This window comes from Pseudorca crassidens, chromosome 10 (assembly GCF_039906515.1).
Source record: "Pseudorca crassidens isolate mPseCra1 chromosome 10, mPseCra1.hap1, whole genome shotgun sequence".
Lineage (NCBI taxonomy): Eukaryota > Metazoa > Chordata > Mammalia > Artiodactyla > Delphinidae > Pseudorca > Pseudorca crassidens.
In genome coordinates, this window is record NC_090305.1 from 92,004,006 (window position 1) to 92,027,611 (window position 23,606).

At 34.6% G+C, this 23,606-nt stretch overlaps 1 protein-coding gene across 11 annotated transcripts in view; it reads left to right on the forward strand.

The window, feature by feature from the left end:
• The window catches only part of CHL1 (cell adhesion molecule L1 like), a 197,039-nt gene that overhangs the window by 104,840 nt on the left and 68,593 nt on the right, over positions 1 to 23,606 (forward strand). For all 11 annotated transcript variants that reach the window (XR_010947129.1, XM_067755229.1, XM_067755232.1 and 8 more), the window contains exons 2-4: positions 10,772 to 10,952; positions 16,775 to 16,880; positions 19,787 to 19,974. Coding sequence is in view for 10 of the 11 variants with exons in the window: in XM_067755229.1 (XP_067611330.1) it covers positions 10,862 to 10,952; positions 16,775 to 16,880; positions 19,787 to 19,974 (385 nt within the window). In the remaining variant the exon portion in view is untranslated. The remainder of the gene's footprint in view (positions 1 to 10,771; positions 10,953 to 16,774; positions 16,881 to 19,786; positions 19,975 to 23,606) is intronic.

Below are 23,606 nucleotides of genomic sequence, written 5' to 3' on the forward strand. Positions count from 1 at the left end.
TAATTGACAGCTAGATATCAATAGTTTATTTGTTAAAAGCTCTTAGCAATCTTCCGGAATTTTAGGTATTGTGAAGTAGGGCTAGAAGTGAGATAGAAAAAGGAAATGGAGTTGTAAGGATGCTTTCTTTAATTTATGAACTTATATCCTGAGTTGATCTTTGATTATAGTTCAGAAATCTGTTGTAATTTCTTTCTTTTATGTATTTCGATTCTCTTATTTTAGAAAAGTGATTTTTTTTTTAGATGAGACTATAATCCACAAATGTTTTCACTCAAATTAGAAGTGATGGACTTTTCTTGGTTGAGATAATTTTAGAGTGATATAAACTTGTAGATTATCTAGTTGGAGATAATTTTTTCTCTGAAGGAAATGCTCTATTAGTGTATTTTAGCCAATTTTTCTAGGCGATATTATTCAAGACCTGATGGAATTATTCAGTAACAAACTTTCCATAGTAGCTTTCCAAATATTTCTTACTTATTTTGATGTGTTTTCTTCTAGTTTTATTCTGATAGTCAGTAAATGTCTTGAAATCTTGAAGATTATTTCTAAAGGGCTGTAGATGTAATAGTTAAGAATAATGGTTCTAGAAACATAATCCACTGGTTTTAACTTCAACTCAACATTTTAGTTGTAAGACTTGGGCATTCTGTATTTCAGTTTCTTTATATATAAAATAAGATGTCATTGTAATATCTATATCATGCAGATATGAGAATTAAACGTAAAAGGAATTATGACATAAAAACTGCTCAGTAAAGTTTAAAGGCTGATAGCTATTATCGATCTCATCATTAACAGTTATTCTGATGATGACTCATGAAGCAGTTTCTTCCATGTGTGGATTTTGATGAAAATTTCACAAACACACACACAAATACACAAACAGATTTTCATAGTCAAATAAGTTTGTGAAACCCTGAATTTAGCAAAATAAGGTTCTCAGCCTTTATATGCTAATATGCACTGAAAATTTTCACAGGTGCATATAATAGCGCATATAGCATATCCCTAATTTATTGAGCACACAACCTTCTTTTCACCAAGCACACTAAACACAAGTATAGCTTGGGGTGGAGGGGGAGCTTTTCAGCTAAGGCAGTTGTTCATTGGGCAGGACTTCATGGAACAATGCAGGTCATTTAGGATCCATGGTTCCTGCACAGAAAATGCTAACAGCACTCCCCAGTCATTGTGACAACCAAAACTGCCCCCCTCCACGCACACACACATAATCCAGGTGCCACCCACATTTGGATCCAGTAGGCTAGAGGAACACAAACTGGTTTTGCTTTCTTGTGAACTGGCCATCTGGAATCCTCTAGGAAGGAAGCTAATGTAATGCCTTGTGTCCCTAGAACTCCTTAAAAAGTTTGAAAAGTGGTTACATGAATTTATACATACGTAAAAATTCACTGAGCTGTACACCTGAGTTCTGTGTCTTTTAGTACATCTGTATTATTCCTCAGTTTTTAAAAAACTGACTATGTGATCATCACTGATATATGAGTTTTGTGAGAAATGACTCAGAACATGACTTACATGTGGAAGCGTAATTTCTCCATCCCTATAGTCAAGTGACCTTGAAATATGGTGGTATTGTTTTTCTCCATGTTGAAAGAATTTGAATTAGATATCACTTCAGAATACTGCCTGGTAAGAATTTTGGATCTGTAGGTAAATAAAGGGGAAAACAAACAAAAAAATATTAGTTATATTCCTGTCAGAGCTCAAGCACAGTATTTTGCTATTTAATTAAACAATTGGTATTATTAATGGTGTTAGTTTATTCAACATAATTATTAATGCTGACATTTTTCCAATAACATCAATTTGCTTATAATAAAAATCTACATTTCTCTGATCTTCTGTAGGGAGGATGAATTACCACTCGAAGCAATTCTTTTGTCTTGTCACTTCAGTGACATGAAACAGAATTTGAATGGATCTGGCCATAATGTACAATATTTCCTTTGTTTTCAGAGCGAAAAGCCATTAGCAGTTATTTCAGGATTAACATGTTTCTGCCACTTGTAAATTGATTTATGGTATTAGCCAAGCATGTCAGTGAAAAAAAGCCTTTTCATTTTCTTTGTGTTTATCCTTTCCCAGTTTCAAGGTGTTGAGTGATTCAGATCACACTTTAGTCTTACCAAAGTACGCTGGACTTCCTCCCCATAAGACCTAATTCTTGAATCAGGGGAATAGTTTGCCGTAGCTTGACAAGCATGTAAAAAGGAGTTTCATAAAGGGACACTTGAGGTCACAGGGAAGTGAGGGTGACATCCACCCCATCATGAAAATGTCAGATAGCCTTATATAAGACGCTTGCTGTTGCAGCTCACTGATTCTGAAGCCCTTATTGTGTGAAAAGAAAATAAAATTTAAATAATTCTGTGTTGTGGCACTGTCCCAGACTATTACACAAATCCAATGAGTTATTTTTAAAACCACAATTTGGACACCAGTGTCCTAATACATCCCTTCCTGCTGACTATAATAAAGGTTGCTGATCTATTTCAAGCTTCCTGAGTAGAAAAATGTTTAATGATTTAGTGTGCCGAAGTTAATTCTGATCTGTAGAAATCACAGTGGCTACAACAACTCAATGCTGTGTCTTAGTGAAAAGGAATGTCAGCACAGCACTTTTTGGGACCGTTTACCTTCTATGCCTTCTTTAGAAATGGCACGTGGACTGCCGCTGACACGGCTGCTTTGTGTAACTGCTGCAGTAGAAATGAGGCTTTTAGAAGCAGTGATCATAAGAGCTGGTTTTTTTTCCCTTTGGAATTGCTTTATAATAGTCTCTCTTTAGAAATTTGACCTGCGCATGTTTGTGAATAATTATTGACAGAAAATGCCAAGAATGTGAAAAATACCACCAAGATAAATTTTACTATCCTGAACTAGCTGGCTTCCTAAGCTGCTTTTGATTCATTCACCTCACTGGTCAGATTGTATTCCTTTTAAAATGAGGTAGAAATGTCTTTATTTTGAAATTCAAGTATATGAATTTGTGTTACATTATTGCCTTCAAGGAAAAATAAAAGTGTTTATAATTCAACAGGACCTTGGAGAACAATAGTATCAAATGTTTTGAGTAAACATGACACCATTACTGTTAAGTGTAAAAAACAAGTGGTTATTAGGGAACTATTATTATTCAGAATATATTAACAATAGCCTGAGACCTTTCATTTTAAAATACTTGTGTTTCTCTTTGATTTAGAAAGGTAGCATATAATAGTCCAAGGTGACAATGTAATCTTCACTTCTTTTATTCCTTTTTGCCTTTCTTATACTTCATTAATGGAATTTAAAGCAGACTCCAACAGAAACAATGCGAAGTCAGTGAGGTAAGACTGAAAGCATGAAAGAAATATCAAAAGACATCAAATATATACTAACAGCTACCCAGATTAAAATAATTACTATATATATTGGGCTTATATTTTCTTTTGTTGGACATTCCAAACCCATAAAACAATAAGGAACAGACATTGTGTTACATTATTTATTTGTTGTGCAGGATGTGTGGAACAGATACACTTATGTTAAAGGGACCCAAATTCTTCTGAATCTAGTTCAAACAAAAGAGGTCTGGTTAGCGTGGTAGCCTTAAAGGAATCTTTCTGCCTATGATTTTGTTTTTTTTAAAGAAGTATGCCAGTGGAAGTTCTCATGACTTTGTTTTGCCTAAAAGAATCTCCTTATTGCTGTTGGAATATTTTAGGCTAATCTCTGATTTCCACAAACTGAATAAACATTTAAAAATGTCTCTTATGGAAATATTAAAATATACCCCCAAATAGAATAGTGTAAGGAACTTCCATGTATATCTATTGCATAGCTTCAACAATTATCAATATTGTGTCAATTTTTTTTATTCTATGTGCACTATATCAGTTAGCTCTTTCTGCATTGCAAACCATGCTAAAACAGATTGATTTCATACAAGAACTATTTATTATTGTTCCTAAGTCTGTCTGTTTGGGTGTGTGGAGGAGGAAATAATATATTTTTCCTTCTACTCTCTTGGCTGGGTCTCTGTAACAAAAGACAGATGAACAGAAAACATGCAACTTTATGTCATGTAAGTTTTATGTGATATGGGAGCCCTCATAAGGGAGTGAAGGAAGACCTGAAGAGGTGGTTACACCTGAGTTTTTTTCATGCTAGGTTTGGGAAAGAACGGAAAGTCGTGGGGAAATACGGTAGAACAAAAGGGATCTGAGCTAAGTATAGTAAACTGCAAGAAAGTTGGCAAGGTCTGCTTATTTAGATTCTTGACAGCATCCCTCCATCTTTGGAGATAAGGATGCTTCTTTTCCTCTCAGTATAGGGAGAGCAACTCTTACATGAGGGTTTTATGAATTTGCTTCAGGGGAAGGCCAAAGGGTCTCCCATTCCTAAAATTCTTTCAGCTTAAAATATTCAGTATGCCAAAGTATCACGTTTTGGGGTAGTGTGTCCTGAAACCTGTCAAGCAGTTCTGCTGATCTTAGCCAGTCTGGGCTGATAGTGGTCAGGCTGGCTCTTGCATATGTGGCCAACTGATGTATCTGGGGCTGGTTCGTCTAGGATGGCTGTCCTTTTACATTGGTGGCTGGCTGGCTGTCGGCCAGGATTTCAGAGGGTGATGGGTGATGTCGTGCATCTTCCAGCAGGCTAGTGCAGTCTACACTGAGCAGTTCCAAAAGAGAGAATAAAAACACGCAATGCCCTAGCTCAGAGCTCACTCGATTGGTCAAAGGCTGGCCAGATTTAAGAAGTCAGGAAGTACCTGTAAAGTCATCTTGCAATGCATGTGGATGCAGGAGAATTGAAGACTTTTTGTTATCAAGGAGAATTGAAGACTTTTTGTTATCAATCTATCACAGTCAAAAAAAAAAAATTATAACAGTTCCCCCACACTTTTAAAAAGTCTTTTTTTAGAGTGTTTTAAATCAATTAATATCATTTCACCTTTGAATACTTCAGTGAAAAGTGTTTTATTTTTTGGTCATTACAGTTTTATTAAATAGAAGCCATACAAGTTATCTATACTCTTTGAATCAGAATATTATTACTAGAGGCTATATCCCGAGTACCACTAACAACAAAGTGACCATCGCTATCACTAGTAGTAAATTTCATTTTTTCTCCTATCACGTATGCTAAACATTTATTGCCTCACTTAACAATCATAAGTGTGTTTACAGGGCAGCAACTCATATTCATTTATAGAGGTGAATGAGAAAGGTTAAGTGAACTGCCCAAGGCCACATAATTAGTGAGCAATCGCTTTGAGGTCATGATAAACTGACTCCATTTTCCATGTTCTTATTTACTACATACCACGCTCTTCTGTGGCTGGTCAGCAGGCCACAGTCTCTTGACATTTACTTGTGGAGGCCAGGTGGAATGAAAAGGCTAAGCCAACTCTCTTCCATTTCTTAAAGCAGAAAATGAATTTAAGGGAGTCAGTTGTTTCTAGATTTACCAGAGTGGAGCTATTTTAAGAACATGAGAAGGATCTATGAGGTCACTTTCTAATGTTGTTGATGTGTGTATGTTAGAGGCTGTTGTTTTGGAGAAACGAAGAGCTTCATTTCCTTATTGCTGTATTGGAAGTGTCTCATGTGGTATGCATGCCTGTCCATGTTTCAGTTGCTGTCTCGAAACCAATGTGTTCTTAATCATTGTGACTCTAGTCATACTGGAGAAGCTGAAGCAATCAGGAAGAGTCAGATGTTAATGACAAGAAGACATCTATTTCCGTTTGAGTGAGATGTCAGGGATGATTTTCTTCTTTCCGAGGATGAGCTAGCATAGTAAGAAGATGTAACCCAATTGGTCCAGATTCATGAAAATTCATTGATTCTTTTTTGGATCTGAGTTAATGTCATTCAGACATCCGTTTTATGTGACTGTGCCTCAAAAATAGTTTAGTACATTTTTTTCTTGTCTAAGTGTCAGCTCCATCCTGAGTTCCAATAGTAGCTTTTATCTTGAGGTCTGGTGTGAGGCATTAAATTCATATTCTTGGATGAAAGACAAGTGAGAACATAATTTTATTGCTACCATAATTTTATTGCTATCTTACTGTTGTAAAACATAATTACTAAATAGTATGTCCTTTATGCATTCTGACAATGAGATTATGACTGACTTTTCCTTTTCAATAGGAAAGCTATTTGGGGCTGTCATCATCATCACATAATGGAGTCTTGCTTGTAGGGGGTCACATTTTAACTTCCAATGACTTTTCTATAACAGCCTCTTAACATAGAAGTCTCAGGTAAATTGAAGCTACTCCCTGCAGGAGATAAAGTCAGATATCAAACTAACCATTATCCATATTCTGGAAACTGCTGGTGTCATCAGTGTTTGTTATGGCGCTTAATTTATAGGCTTATTTTAAGCCAAGGCTTCAATGTGACATACTTTTATGGGAGAGAATTTCTTGCATCAAGACCATGTAGTTAAAAATCATTAAAATTACAAAAGTCATATCATCACTATTGAACAATTCATATCTATAAGCTATTTAATATGGCAATTAGGGACTGTTGAGCTCACTAGCCCAAATCAGTAGGTTAATTGAAATTAAGCCTGTTCTCACATATTTGATTGTCTGGTATTTTCTATTTCTGGGTAGGATGATATATTAATCTGGACATATGGTCTCCTATTAGCATTTGAAAGCCTTATTCCTTACAGATAGAGGACAGCTCATTAAACAAATACATGAAATGCCCTTAAATCAGCATTGAATATTAAGGGAACAGAGTATTAAATAATAGATAGCAGGTAAAGAGTGATATATAACTATAAACAATGAATTTAGATTACTATTACCAGAGTGTTTCAGAAGAGAGAAGGAAAGGGAAAATTCAAAGCCCACAGCATTAATATTTCCTTCTGACTTTTCATCTTAGAAATAGCTAAATGGTTCAGTATCCCCCAAGTTTATACAAATATGCAGAACTGAGTTTTTGTCCTTAGGCAATGTTCTGCTTTTTATAATGAAAGCAATTTTTTTTCACATTTTGTTTTGTTGACTGGAATAATTCTTTCACCAGGAAAATAGGTGTCATTTAACATAATGACACATTTGAAAATATTTTTAATTACCAATGTAAGTTATTTGTTATTTTAGGAATTATTCTGAACCACACAAGGGTAGGTTTTTTGGTTTTTTTTTTTTTTTTTTTTTTTTTGCGGTACGCGGGCCTCTCACTGTTGTGGCCTCTCCCGTTGCGGAGCACAGACTCCGGACGCGCAGGCTCAGCGGCCATGGCTCACGGGCCCAGCCGCTCCGCGGCATGAGGTATCTTCCCGGACCAGGGCACAAACCCGTGTCCCCTGCATCGGCAGGCGGACTCTCCACCACTGTGCCACCAGGGAAGCCCAAGGGTAGGTTTTTGTTTTTGTTTTTTCCAATTCCCATTTTACAAATGGGTCAATTGATGTCAGACAAAGTAGAGTAATGACATTACTCTAATTTAAGAACAAACATTCACAACGTTTTGTGGGGTGGATGGCAGTATTTTCCTTAGTGCTCAATGTAACTTTTCTTAAAATATAAATGAGATTATTGTCTCTTCAGACTCTCAAAATTTTCAAACAGCTAAACAGCAGCATTAGTTACTATTTTAAATTTTACCTACTTGCATAAGTATATGAAAAGTACCGGTCCATAATATCTTGAGGTACAACTTGAGGTGAAATAAAAAACTCAAAATATTTGGAGTTAAATATAAATTTAATGTCTTATCTGACTGTATGGAATTAATTTTTCTACTAGTTGTAAGTGAATAAATTATTTTTATGGAAAAATTTATGTACCTGAAAAAACTAATTATCACATTTTGAAGCCAATTCATTTTTATGAATACATTATATTATTTGCAAATTTCCTCTCCCATTTAGTACATTGTCTTTTCATTTGGTCAGTGGTTTCCTTTGCTGTGCAAAAGTTTGCAAGTTTACTTAGGTCCCATTTGTTTAATTTTGCTTTTATCTCCTTTGCTAAAGGAGACAGGTGCAAAAGAATATTGCTACAATTTTTGTCAAAGATTGTTCTGCCTGTGTTTTCCTTTAAGAATTGTATAGTGTCTGGTCTTACATTTAAGTCTTTAATCCATTTTGAGGATTTGGTTTTTTTTCTTGTATATGGTGTTAGAGAATGTTCTCATTTCATTCTTTTACATGTAGCTGTCCAGTTTTCCCAGTACCACTTATTGAAGAGACTGTCTTTTCTCCATTGTATATTCTTGCCTCCTTTGTTGTAGATTACTTGACCATAAGGATGTGGGTTTATTTCTGGGCTTTCTATCCTATTTCAATGATCTATGTATCTGTTTTTGTTCGAGTACCATACTGTTTTGATTACTGTGGCTTTGTAGTATACTCTGAAGTCAGGGAGTGTGATTCCTCCAGCTCTCTTCTTCTTTCTCAAGATCGTTTCAGCTATTCGAGGTCTTTTGTGTTTCCATACAAATTTTAAAATCATTTGTTCTAGTTCTGTGAAAAGTGCCCTTGGTATTTTGAGAGGGATTGCATTGAATCTGTAGATTGCCTTATGTAATATGGTCATTTTAACAATATTAATTCTCCCAATTCAAGAACATAGTATATCTTTCCATCTGCTTGTATCATCTTCAATTTCTTTCATCAGTGTCTTAGGTTTCTGAGTAAGGTCTTTTACCTCCTCAGCTGGGTTTATTCCTAGGTATTTTATTCTTTTCAATGCTATGGTAAATGGGGTTGTTTCCTTAATTTCTCATTTTGTTACTTCATTGTTAATGTATAGAAATGTGACAGATTTCTTATATTAATTTTGTATCCTGCAACTCTACTGAATTCAGTGCTGAGCTCTCAGTTTTCGGTGGTGTCTTTACGATTTCCTATGTATATTATCATGTCATCTGCAAACAGTGACAGTTTTACTTCTTCTTTTCCAATTTGGATTTCTTTTATTTCTTTTTCTTCTCTTATGGCTGTGGCTACAACTTCTAAAACTATGTTTAATAAAAGTGGTGAGGGTGGATATCCTTGTCTTGTACATGATCTTAGAGGAAATGCTTTCAGCTTTTTACCACTGAGTATGATTTTAGCTTTGGGATGGTCATATATGGCCTTTATTATGTTGAGGTATGTTCCCTCTATGCCCAGTTTCTGGAGAGTTTTACATCCAACACATATAAACAGCTCATACAACTCAACATTAAAAAAAACCCAAACAACCCAATTAAAAAATGGGCAGAACAACTGAATAGATACTTTTCCAAAGAGGAACTGCAGATGTTCAGCAGGCACATGAAAAGATGCTCAACATAGTTAATCGTCGGGGAAATGCAAATCAAAACCACAATGGGATATCACCTCACTCCTGTCAGGATGGCTATCACCAAAAAGAGCACAAATAAGAGAGGATGTGGAGAAAAGGGAGCCCTCATATACTGTTAGTGGGAATGTAAATTGCTGCAGCCACTGTGGAAAACAGTGTGAAGATTTCTCAAAAAACTAAAAATAGAACTACCATAGGACCCAGCTTTCCACTCCTGGGTATACATCCAAAAAAACCCCCAAAAGACACAATGCACCCCAACTTTCATTGCAGCATCATTTACAATTGCCAGGGTATGGAAGCAACCTAAGTATCCATCAACAGATGAATGGATAAAGAAGATGTGGTATTGTATATACAATGGAATATTTCTCAGCCATAAAAAAAAATGACATTATGCCATTTGCAGTAGTATGGATGGACTAGTACGGCATTATGCTAAGTGAAATAAGTCAGACAGAGAATGACAAATACTGTATGATATCACTGATATGTGGAATCTAAAAAATATAACAAACTAGTGCATAAAGCAAAAAAGAAGCAAATGCACAGATACAGAGAACAAAGTAATGGTTATCACTGGGGCAAGGGTAATCCTAGGGATAGGGGAATAAAAGGGTTATTAAGGGATTACATGAAATCGTGTGTGAAACTTTTAAAAATTGTAAATTACTCTAGAGCTTAAAGAATCTTTGATTTGATTGAAAAACAATACATTATAAACAACGTTTGGATGTCTATTATCATAATGTTTCAGAAGAAAAGGAAAATCATAAGAGAAAGTAAGGGAAAATTGATATTTTAATCCTTACTCTATTTATGTCAACATTGGAATGAATAAACATTCTGCCGAAGTGGAAAGTAACTGATGCTCTTGTCTTCTGCTTGAATAAAGCCTAGATTTGGAAATTTTAGTTGACATGGCCAGTCCTTATCCATTTGTTTTTCCTTTATCCCTTCCCTGTATATTGCTATTCACCATCTGTTAGTGTGATAATTTTGAACATGAAAAGGTATTTTGCCAGGAAAATTAAAAGTTAAATTTGTGATACTTAATGAATGACTTAGATGGGGTTGAATGCTTGATATAAAGAATTGATTGAAAGAGTCACCTTTTGAATGAAATGACCTAAATGAGGTTATTCTCATAGCCACCGACATTCATTAGAGTATACTAGAGTACCTTCCAAGTACAAATTCCTCTGACCAAAAAAATACGATTTATTGGTTTACCATATAGCATTTATCAACTGTCTTTTATTTTAAATACAAAGAGGAAAAACTAAGATTTGTGTGGAGTTATTTGAGAACACTTTCATAAGGAGGAAATTATTACCAACAGAAAAATGTATTCAATTGCTGTTATGTTGACCTTTTACAGTACATGAACTTAGAATCCCTAAGTTTGTTAGTCTTTTGTTTGTTTGTTTCCAGGTTAACCACGTTCTTCTCAGCTTTCAACCAAAAGTAAGAAGAGACATTAGGATTTTCATTCTTTCTGGGTTGCTTCCTTCCTGAAGAACAATGGGGATGCTGTTAAGTGGAAGAGGATTAATCACATCTCTAATTTTCTTCTTGTTAAAATTCTCAACAGCTGTTGATATACCACTTTCAGGTAAAGTGACAACATTCAATACCTACTTATAAAAGTCCATATTTGCATTTTGATTTTTAAGTAGAATAATTATATGTTAAGGATGTGATTTTTCTACCATATTTCTACAGATTTTACAGCAATCTATCATCAGAATTCATGTTCTCCTTTTAAATTTTTCAGAAGACTTACATTTGGCTGCTTGCTATAATTAATTATTTTGCAGCTTTTAGCCTCTTAGACAAACTTGGCACATAACAAGAAATATAACCTATAGATCAGGTGCTATTTCACCACGTAAGATAATCTGCAACATTAGCAACGGCTATTACTTTTATGTATCAGATTTGTTTATTTTAGGGAGAAGTGTGACTCCAGAAGTTACTGGCATTCAACTAATCAGGACAAAAAAGGAACTGATTAAACTTTGTATTGTTTTCAAAATGATTATATATTTAAGAGTGGTACACTATTGATACTATGTATAAAATAGATTACTAGGGCTTCCCTGGTGGCACAGTGGTTGAGAGTCCACCTGCTGATGCAGGGGACACAGGTTCGTGCCCCGGTCTGGGAAGATCCCACATGCCGCAGAGAGGCTAGGCCCGTGAGCCACGGCCGCTGAGCCTGAGCATCCGGAGCTTGTGCTCCGCAACGGCAGAGGCCACAACAGTGAGAGGCCCGCGTACCGCAAAAAAACAAACAAACAAAAAAAAGATAACTAGTGAGAACCTACTATATAGCACAGGGAACTCTACTCAGTGCTCTGAGGTGACCTAAATGGGAAGGAAATCCAAAAAAGAGGGGATATTTGTATACGTATAGCTGATTCACTTTGCTGTACAGTAGAAACTAACACAACATTGTAAAGCAACTATACTCCAATAAAAATTTTTTTTAATTATATATTTAAGAATGAAAACAATTAGGACAATATTAAAAAGCCGTTTTCATAGTACACAACTAAAAGTGTAAAATGATACCACCTCTGCAAGTTTAGAGCATTCTCTAGGGTGAATTCATATCAAAATGTTAGTCGTGATATATCTTAACATATATTGGTAAAATGGATGTAACTCTATCATACATCAGTTTCAACAAGTTATAGTAATTAGTTCAAAAAACAGTACACGTGCAAACACAATTTATGTAATAGTGTATCAACTAATGTACAGGTTTGGGGAATTTCTCATTTATAAGCACATAGGATTTTAAAAAAGACCATTGAGAGATTAGTTAGGTATTTTTATCCATACAGTTGAAGAATTAATCCCTATTATTTCTTCCATACCTAATTAGGAGAGCTATAATGTAAGAGATAAGAATGTTTATTAGAACCTTAGCATTGGAAATGATCTGTGCAGATCATCTAAATTTCAAAGGACTAGTCTTGACCTCAGAAAGTTGAATAATTATTGGAGAGGTGCTAACACAACTGAAACTTTTCTTCAGAAGTACTTGGACAGTCTGAGTGTGACTAGAAAAGGAAATAATTCTCTGAGTATATAATATGTTCTAAAACCATTTTCTAAGGGCTGCTTTAAATACTTGATGTAGCAGTTTCACATGACACACTTTGGGTGGCCCTGCATTTGTATTCCATCCCCAAGGTAAGAATCTTTTCTCTACTGCCCTCAAGTCTCTGTGTCAATATTCACCCTTTTAAGGAATTTCACTTACACGTTCTCAGATTTAAACTTTTGCTTTAGTCAAGGTGAAATCTGTTAGCCTACACACCACATATATTGGCCTATTTGTACAAACACTGGTCAAGAGCCTGAAATAATTCATCTTAAGTACATTCTTTGGGTTTTGAGTATGCAGTGCCAAATTAAGAGCACAGTTCTTGGCAATCCTTGTGGAAAAAGGGGTTAATAATTTTACATTTTCTTCCCAGTAGCACCAAAGATGCACTGGGATTCCTGATTCAGATTCTTGACCATAGAATATACATTCTGACCATAGCATGTACATTTTCCCTCCATCTTTTCTCATTTAGTTCACCAGTGGTGATTGGAAATTTTGTATTAGTACATAAGACACATTTTTATTCTGGTTGTCTCAGTTACTTATGCCTTTTCACACTCTAATGTCGTTAGACAACAATTGTTATAAAATATTAATGACATGTTTTCAGAACATCTGAATACTACCCATTTATTTCAGTACTCTAGAGCTCTCACTAGCAAATGCAAGTAAGGCAGGTATTCAATTTGAATGTCAATGAGTCTGGCGTCTCTGTAATTGGCCTAATTATGGAGGAAAGGATTTATAATGTAGAATACATATTCTTATAAACACCCAAAGGTTATTAGCTCCACTCCCTGAATAATTAGTTATGGCTGAGACTTTACAACCTTAGCAAATTTAAGAAAGAATAATGTTCTAATAAACAAGTTGTTCACAAGTTATTAGCTGATATCTTAGGGACTGTTGCTATTGTGCATCATCCCTCACCATTTATAACTGTAATAACATTTAAATAGTATGTGAATTTGCAGTAAGTTCAAGATCTGCTCTACTGAGAAAGAGTGGTAATCAGAAACAAGGTAAATGTCAATGAAGATATGAATGTTTTTTGCATGTTTTTAAAATGTTTCTGAATATGAAGCCTGCACTTGCATTGTCACTTAACTAGTAAAATTTTACTAGGCAAAAGTAAAGAAAAGTTTAAAATGGGAAATGGCTGTTGAGTTATTATTCTAGGCTGGTCGTCAGTGCTCAAAATGTGATTCATGGACCCCTCAGGGTCACGGAGATTTGTTCAGGCAGTCCATGCAATCACATGTTTCATAATAATACTAAAGTGTCATTTTTCCTTTTCCATCCTGTTGACATTTGCACTGATGTCACAAAAGCAGTGGTGCTAAAACTGCAGTTGCCCAGCACACATCAAGGCATTGACACCGAACTCATGGGTTTCCTCAGGATGGTATACTCACACCAAAACAACAAAACATCTAAAACACATAAAGCAAAGTTTTGCTTAAGATTGTCCTTGTTGAAACAGTTAAACATTATTGATTTTTAAAAATCTTCATCCTTGAGTACATTCGTCTTAATATTCTGTGGGATGAACTGTGAAATATACATAAAATAATTCTGCTGTGTAACAAAGTACTATGACAGTCTCTGTTCCTTGATTGTGTCATTATTTGAGTGCCAAGCCAAATACCATTTTTACTTAAAAGTACAACTGACAGACAAACTTTGATTACTTTCATGGATATTTTCCCCAAAACGAACCAAGTGAGCCTGTCACTTCAAGAGAAACAACTGATAATATATGTTGTCAATGATCAAATTTGGCTGTTGAAGAGAAAATGAGAATTGTGGAAAACTTGTATCCTACAGTGTGAGATTGACAGCTTCCCCACATTTAAGGCTTTTCTTAGATCAGTGATGATATTAACAAATGTGAATTTTTTAAATTGTATAGTGATGTGTGTCAGTATTTGGAAGATCTGTATAACTCAGTGAACCAATATTTTTTTCCAGATGAATATTGTATGATGTTACAAAATCATGCACGAATTAAAAAGCACCCATGGATAAAACACTTTAATGACAGAATATGAAAATTTATCCATATGGTTTCAGATTCCATATTGCGGTAAACCTTTAACCACTTGGTGAGTTTCGGTGTACTATCCAAAAACAATGCCCACAATAATCAGAAAGGACTATAAAATATGTCACCCTTTTTCAAGTACATATCTGTATAAGGTTGAATTTTCTTCATTTATTTCAACAAAACAACTTACAGCAACATGTGGAATATAGAAGTAGATATGAGAATCCAGCTGCCATCTATTAAAATATTAAAGATTTGCAATAATGTAAAACAAGGCCACTTTTCTCATTATACTTAGTATTTTTGATAAAATATTTATTTTAGCAAATGATAGTATTAAATGAATTAGTAAATATTTAGAAGATTTCTCAGTTTTCATTTCTAACATGGTAAATATTATTAAATGTAACCTACGTTTACAAAAGCACTTTGGGATTTCCTATAATTTTTAAGAATGTAAAGGCATTCAGTGACCAAAAAATCTATTTAACTGGCTTGAATCTCTAATTTTACAAATGAGAAAACAGAGTGGTTCAGGGCCTGGCTCAATGTCACAGGGTTTAGGGCCTATTTGTAACTCCACTGTGGAATATTACCCATGTGAATCACACTCAGGGCCTTTCTGCAAATTGCTTTTCTCAAAGGATGTTTGCCAGAATCAGATTCCTGCTACTGAACCATTTACATTTCCTTGTGAATTCAATCCTGTCCCCTGACAGAGGTTGTTAGAACTGTACTAAAATTGTAATGTCTTAATTTGAAAACTGTTGAGTGTTCCATGACAGTAGATCTTAACATATATCATGATCTGTGTCCTATTTTAAAACTTAATCCAAGTTTGTATCTTCAGCGTTAGTACATTTATTTTATAATCATAATTCTCGGCAATGCCATCCAGCTGCTTGAATTGGTGAGAGACAAAGTCACCCCATACTTTGTAAATTTGTCTGGAAGGTACTTAACTTGTCAAACACTAAAAATGTTTATCACAATGAGGGAATATTTGAATATGTGGAATCCTTTTAAAAGAAACCATCATTTATTAGCTATTATTTTTATCCTAATGATTATTAGTGTTAAATTCTATAAGGGGGAAAAGTACCCTCAAGCTTCCAAGTAGGAAAAATATATTAAAAAATGTGTGTAAATGGGAAGTTACAAATAAACAAGCTCAGGGAAAAATATAACAAAAGCAATAAATGGAAATAAAAATAAAGAGGAGGAGGGTTTTTTTTTTTTGCTAATTATTAATGAAGTATCTTATTGTTTTAAAATGCTATTCTTGAGACTTCCCTGGTGGCACAGTGGTTAAGAATCCACCTGCCTATGCAGGGGACACAGGTTTGAGCCCTGGTCCGGGGAGATCCTACATGGCGCGAAGCAACTAAGCCCGTGAGCCACAACTACTGAGCCTGCGCTCTAGAGCCCGCAAACCACAACTGCTGAGCCCACGTGCCACAACTACTGAAGCCTGTGCACCTAGAGCCTATGCTCCGCAACAAGAGAAGCCACCGCAATGAGAAGCCCACGCACCACAACAACGAATAGCCCCTTCTCACCGTAACTAGAGAAAGCCCGCACGCAGCAACGAAGACCCAACGCAGCCAAAAATAAATAAATAAATTTATAAAATGCTATTGTTCGTTGGCGGCAAGGATGTGGGAAACCAATGTACTCATGTTTGTGGTAATTAGCCCCTTGTGAAATATTAACATTTATCCATAGTCATTACCATTTGTGTCCATGCCTGGAAATTTATAATGTCACTAATTCAATAAAGGAAAAATCTGTATGCTTGAGGCTGTCTATTGAATGAAAAAATCTAATGTCCAATAATAAAATTATTAAATAAATTATCAAATACCAATGGAAGAAATCATACAGAAGTAGTAAATTAACTATAATGTCTTACAAAACTATAAATAAAAAACAGAATTGTCAATGACCGAACCAAGTAAAACTGTATAAACACATGAACATAGATGAAATGTCAATAATTTAAACACAGATGTTTTAAAGTTGTTACACTGTTACGTTATTCTGGCATTAAATAAGTTATATGGCAACATGAATTGATGGCAGTGAAGTATATTCCCTACAGCTAAATACATTTTGCAAAGAGGAAGTGAGGTTCGATAATTTTCATTCTTTTATAATCCTTGTACTTACCAATATAGAAAGTGTGTTTATTTCAAAGTATTTCTGTTGCAGCTAAACTACACCCAATTATTGGAGAGCATGTTATTTAAATACATATTTTAATATTTAGTTCAACAGGTTCCAACAATCATAAAACAGTCAAAAGTACAAGTTGCCTTTCCTTTTGATGAGTATTTTCAAATTGAATGTGAAGCTAAGGGAAATCCAGAACCAACGTGAGTATTTCCTTCAAACTAAATAATTGTTTAAATGTATACAATCCTTTATATTAATTTTTACTCTAATCAGTATAAGCTTATTGGACTATAAGTCTACATATGATTGAAAGTAAAGATTTCCAAATGAATGATAGCCATGTCTATAAAAATAAAGTTTGGTTATTTACATATGTTCTTTTGCCAGTTAAAATTACTTTTATCATAAAATGTCTTACGTTAAATACTTAGCATAGACTTTGGCATTGTGGAAATATTAAACAATTCTTTACCTTATGAGTGAACAAGATAGCTAGAAAACAGAAGATACTTTATTCTGATGAGTGAAAGGTAGCATTTATTAAGCCAAAGTTAGTATATTTATAAATGATATTCTATACATAGTTATTATTGCATGTCTTTTAATGTAACCATATTGTATTCAGTGAATAGGTTGTTACTTGATATATTTTAAGTTGTCATAGAAATGTCGACTCATCCTAGATGGCAGCATACAAATGACGTGGGATATTACTATCTAGAAACAATTATTACTGTAGGTAATTGTAATCACTGATGAAGTTTTTTCTAAGTACCTCCCAGTTTGGAGAGAAAGAAATGTGCGTGTATTGAGATTAAGGAGGGAAAAGATGTGGGGAGAATTCAAGATTTTAACGTTCTACGAACGTATGGATACCAAGGAGGGAAGAGGGGGGAGGTGGGATGAATTGGGAGATTGGGATTGACATATATCCACTATTGATACTATGTATAAAATAGACAACTTATGAGAACCTACTGTGTAGCACAGGGAACTCTACTCAGTGCTCTATGGTGACCTAAACGAGAAGGAAATCCAAAAAAGAGGGGATATATGTATACGTATAGCTGATTCACTTAGCTGTACAGTAGAAACTAATACAACATTGTAAAGCAACTATACTCCAATAAAAGTTAAAAAAAAAAAGATTTTAAAGTTCTAAATGATTCTGGGAAGCAAACCTACATACCTTTATTGATTTACCTGATCAGGATTATTTAAAATTGTAATGTGAATAACATTTTTATTGCCTGATAATTGGATATTTTAAAAATTATTAGTGAATCATTAACATGTTAAATTGTCATTATTCACTGGCAAAAAGCAAGATTTTACAAATACGAATTAAGCAGTCAATCATTATTCTTTTTTCAAGGTGTAATTAAATGCCTATACAAAACAGAAAATATTAGAAAACAAGAAAGAAATATCCCATCACAATAGTAAAAGGAGCAAATCCAGCAATTTCAATAGTAACAGCAATATCAACAAAATGTAATATGAACTGTTTGGCATGTACATTGCAGAGTAGGATAAAAGAAAACTTGAATGAATGGAAAGATATAACATGTCACCAATTGGAAATGCTTAATTTTGAATATGTGGAGTTATCCTAGTCAATGTATTGGAATTTTAAAGAACAGATTCTATGTGTTCTTTTGTAAGTAAAAGCAGTAAAAACATATAGAGAGAAAAGAAGTAAAAGTTGTTGTCAGGAGAGAGGCATGCTCCGAAGAAAAATATGGGTCTCGTGAAATTTTGTTATTTTTGAAAGAATATTAGATTATGTAAGACTGTGTTGTCCTGAAGCAAATCTAAATTTGCATGGGTAATTCATATATAAAATACTAAATAAAATCTTAATTGGGAAGTCATATATCTGTTGGATTGATAAAGATTTAAAAAAAAGGCTTTTTACAGCCTTGTCCATAGAAGTGACTCTGTTACATATGGGGGTAGGAATTTGTGTATGTTTTTTCTGGAATACAATTCTGCAATGTTTATCAGAAGTGATAAAATATTTCTTATGTTATTGGTTTATCAGTTTCATTTTTAAGGAATTAACCTAATGAAATATTTGGATAAGTACCCCCAAAAATAAATATGTAGGGTTTTTTGTAACAAAATTGTTCATAAAAGGGAAAAATGGAAATGGTTAAGTAAGTTAAATAGTAACTGTAAGACAGGAGATAATGTAATAAAATCTGTCTTTAGTAACATTGTAATAATTGGAAAAACTCACATGGAAAAATTATACATCCATTGTGGTCTCAAATATGTTACAGCTATGTCCAAAAATATTGATCATATATGACCAAATTTAATAGCACTTGCTTGTGTGTTTTTGAATTTTGAGTGAGCTCTTCACACGCGCGCGCACACACACACACAGAGACGTATTGTATATTTTTATTTTTTAGTCTCCAAATATTGCAGTCTCTAAAATACTAGTAAAGATCCTGCATTATCTTTCTAATTGGAAAAGTTCTAAAATATAACTTTAAAAAGAACAGAACAAAACCTATTTTCACCTTTTTTTCCTGTCAGTTATCACAGCTTTTTCACGGCTTGTTTCTCAGTCAATTCTGGCTGCTGTAATAAAAATATCACAGATTGAGTGCCTTAAACAATAAACATATTTCTTACAGGTCTGGAGGTGAGAATACCAAGATCAAGTCACTGGCAGATATAGTGTGTGGTGATGACCTGCTTCCTGGTCACAGACAGCGGTCTTTCCCCTGTAACCTCATATGATGGAAGGGAGCAAGAAAGCTCTCTGGGGTCTTTCTTATAAGGACGCCAGTCCCATTTGTGAGGATTCCACCCTCATGACCTAATCACCTCTCCAAGGCCCTGCCTTCAAATACTATTACAATGGGAATTAGGCTTCAACATACGAATTTTAGGGGGACATAAACCTTCAGTCTATAGGAGTTTGTAAGATTTCTCAGATTCTTCAGAGACCCTTTTTTGTATTATATTCAATTAAATATGTAAATATATACTTTTTTTTACTATAAAATATCTGTTTCCTCATTTCTGTACATTTGTTTATAAGTAAGAAATACGATTTTTCAGGATTACTAGTTTTAGTTTTATCTTACAGATTTTCGTGGAGTAAGGATGACAAGCCTTTTGATCTCTCTGACCCTCGGATAATTGTATCCAACAACTCGGGAACATTTAGGATCCCGAATGAGGGACACATATCTCACTTTCAAGGGAAATACCGCTGCTTTGCTTCTAATAAACTGGGAATTGCTATGTCAGAAGAAATGGAATTTATAGTTCCAAGTAAGTATTACAGTAGAGATTTCATTTAATGTTTTAATGAAGTTTAGCAGGCGTTATACTGGGCTGCAGTGAAATAACAGATTATTCCTTTAATCAGCTTATATAGGCCTTATATTTTATTTATAAGGGAAATTGTCTTCCAGATCTTGATGCTTAGAAGTGGATGACCTTGAAAACAACATAATTTTGCTGTGTTTCAGTAATAATATATGTAACATGGGAAAACAATAGTATTTGTTTTGCCTCATAGGATAAAGTTAAATATATTAGTTAGATTTGGCTAAATTATACTGCAGTCACAAGTAATCCCCAAGCCCTCGTGTTAACCCAAGGTTATTCCTTGATGATGCAGTTTGCTGTGGGTCAGGCAGCTCTTCAGGGCAGCTGTTCTCCTTGCAGCCACTGGGCGATCCAAGCTAATGGAGGTACCCATCATCCTGTGTCAGCACCATGTGAAACTTGTGCCATCTAGGTCAAAGAGTGGAGGACAGAGAACGTTGCTTCCAACAACAAGTTACACAGGCAGCTTCTACTCACAGTTTGTTAGGTGGGGGCAGAGCAAATGGCATGGGCCCACTTAAGTTCAATATTGTGGGTGCCCCCTAGGAGAGGAGAACCAGTGATTAGTATATTGTAGTAATATTTTCCATAAATCATGATCATGGAAAACTGCAAGCTCCTTTACTCTTAAGAGTGTTATTTATCAATAACCATCCCAAAGAGTAAGCAACTTCTTCATTATCAGATCTGGCCTCTGCAGCATGGGATCTCTGATGACTGACTTCCAAGTTTGGTCATTTATTTTCCCAGATTTTAAGGTATCCAACACTACTTGATTCTAACCAAAGGGTTTACAGAAAAAAATCTTAGGTATGAAACTGTCAAGAGTTGCCATTTGGAAATTTCTTCTTGCAGAGTTCTAGACACTGAAGAGACTCAAAGTCGTAGACCTTCCAGGATATGGACGGTTTATGCTGGAGGAGCAGAATGTACACAAGCCTTGGAAAAACAAATAATGAAAAACGTCTGTGCGTTATCCTCAAAGTTGGGACAGGGAACTGGGTTTAAATTTCTTTAAGTTTTCTATATTTTTCTAGAGGAGAGAATATAGCTCAAATTTAGACTCTGACAGGTAATATATGCATCTTAAAATTTACAGAATAATTACATTAAATGTACAGAGCAAATGTGAATGATTATCAAACTATGTGGTGTGAGGAAGAACAAGGCAAGAAAGGAGAGAAAAAGAAAGAAAAAACTATAGAAATCTCAGTATATCACTCATTAAAGGTGAAAGTAGATAGACTAAATGCTCCAAAATGTTTTAAAAGCTATAAGCTATTTACCATTTAACACATCTAAATCACAAGAAAATAGAACTGTTGAAACTGAAAGGATGGAAAACATGTCCCATCTTTTGAAAACATAAATAGATATCTTGAATAAATATCTTGACTAGGTAAATACTATTCAAAAGAAAAGTAGGTATGGCTATATTAGTATCAGTCAAAATAGACTTTATTTTATAAACTTTATTTTATAAAGGCTTCCTGGAGATTAATGTACTAGGCATATATAATACGAAAATGTTTGAAGCAGGAAAAAGAACTACAAGGGGAGAGAGAAATATCTACCATAGTAATGAGAGATGCTAACATATCTGTTTCATTATTTGGTAGCTCAAGCAGAGGAAACATTAGAAAACCCATAGAAGATTTAAAGAACCCATTTACGAGCTCTAGCTAATGAACATGTATCGAACATTATACCTAAAGCTGTAGAATGTTTTTCAATATTTGATGGTATATTAGCTAGGAAGTAAATATGACCAAAATACAATGGAGAAATCAGTATTAAAAAGAAAATTAGAAAAAGTCTTATATCTTTCAAAATTAAAACATGTCTAACTCAAAGGCCAAATAAGAAATGGCAAAGGAAAATAGAATGTATTTTGAAGTGATGATAGTAGAAATTATGCTTAACAAAACAGACTTGAGGCAGCTAAAGTATTATGAGGAGAGAGATTTTTTTCATCTTCAAAATACTTTAGAAAAGAAGGGATGGAAATTAATAATCTTAGCTCCTTCATTTTCATCTTAAAATTGTTACCTAATAAGTTATCTTTAGATAACAGGTTAAACTTCAAAAGAGAGCGAAGGGGAACAATAGTATAGAAGCAGAAAATAAATCCAAGAAGGAGGTATTAAAAGTACACATATTTATTGGAAAACATTTTTAAAAGATATAGATGTGGAAAAAAATACCTTTTTCACTGATCTGAAGACTCAGTAAAGCTAAAAGTTTAATTCTTCATGACTTGATGTATAGAATAATCAAAGTCAAAACTCTCTAGTTTGTTTTTAGTTTGTCTGTTTGTGAAACGTGACCAGTTTGATTTCCAAATGTATTTGAGGAACACTGCAAGGTTTGGTAGAAGCTTGGAGAATGTTAGGAGGTGTTGGTCTTATCAGATAACAAGACTCAATGTAAAACTCAATGTAAAATGTACTGAAGCCTATGGTTTTGCACAGCGTTAGACAAATGGGCCAGTGGAGGACCCATAAACCAGCCCTCATATATGTGAAAGTAGTGTGAAAGAGCTGGCATGGGCTTCCTTTCTTCCTTTTTTTCCTCCTTCCCTTCCCTTCCCTCCCCTTCCCTTTCTTTCTTTTCTTTTCTTTTCTTTTTCTTTTTCTTTTCCTTCCTTCCTTCCTTCCTTCCTTCCTTCCTTCCTTCCTTCCTTCCTTCCTTCCTTCCTTCCTTCCTTCCTTCCCTCCCTCCCTCCCTCCCTCCCTCCCTCCCTCCCTCCCTCCTTCCCTCCTTCCTTCCCTCCCTCCCTTCCTCCCTCCCTCCCTCCCTTCCTCCCTCCCCCTAAATGGTATGGAACAACTGATTATCCACATAGAGACACACTTATTTCAAGTCCTAGGTCACATCGTATAAAAAATACATCCCAAGTGGATTAAAGGCTTAACTTTGCAAGGAAAAAAAATTTTTTAACTTAGAAAGTGATTCGGACAAAGTATTTATGACATCAGGGTAGAGAAAGATTACTTAAGACAAATTAAATCTCCATTAAGGATAATTTGACTACATTTGATTTTGAGATTCTCTTTTCATCAAAAGACCCTAGGACAAAAGGGAAAAGGTAAGCCATAACCCAGAAAAAAAAAAATCATGGCCAATGAATATAACTAAAGATAATACTAATGTATTTATAAATAATTTTACCATCCTCTAAGAAAAAAACAAAAAATGAAGTGGTAAAAGACATGAACTTGCACCTCAGACTGGTATGACCAATAAAAATATGAAAATGCTTTTGATATCATTAGTAATCAGAAATAGATTTACTGTAACTCAAATAATAAAAGCATTTGATCCCACAAAATTGGGAAATATAACAAAGTCCGAGAGTAACAATTTTAGGTGGGAATGTGCAGCTACCAAAACACGTATCCACCACTGATGAGAATAGTTTACTGCTTGGACTGTGGAGAATATTAGTCACTGCCTCCTTAATTAAAGAAGTTCTCACCTATGACCCAGAAATTCCATTTCTTTGTTCACGTGCACATGTCCCTTACCCACGTGCACCAGCAATAGTTGTGGTAGCATTGTTTGTATTTTTT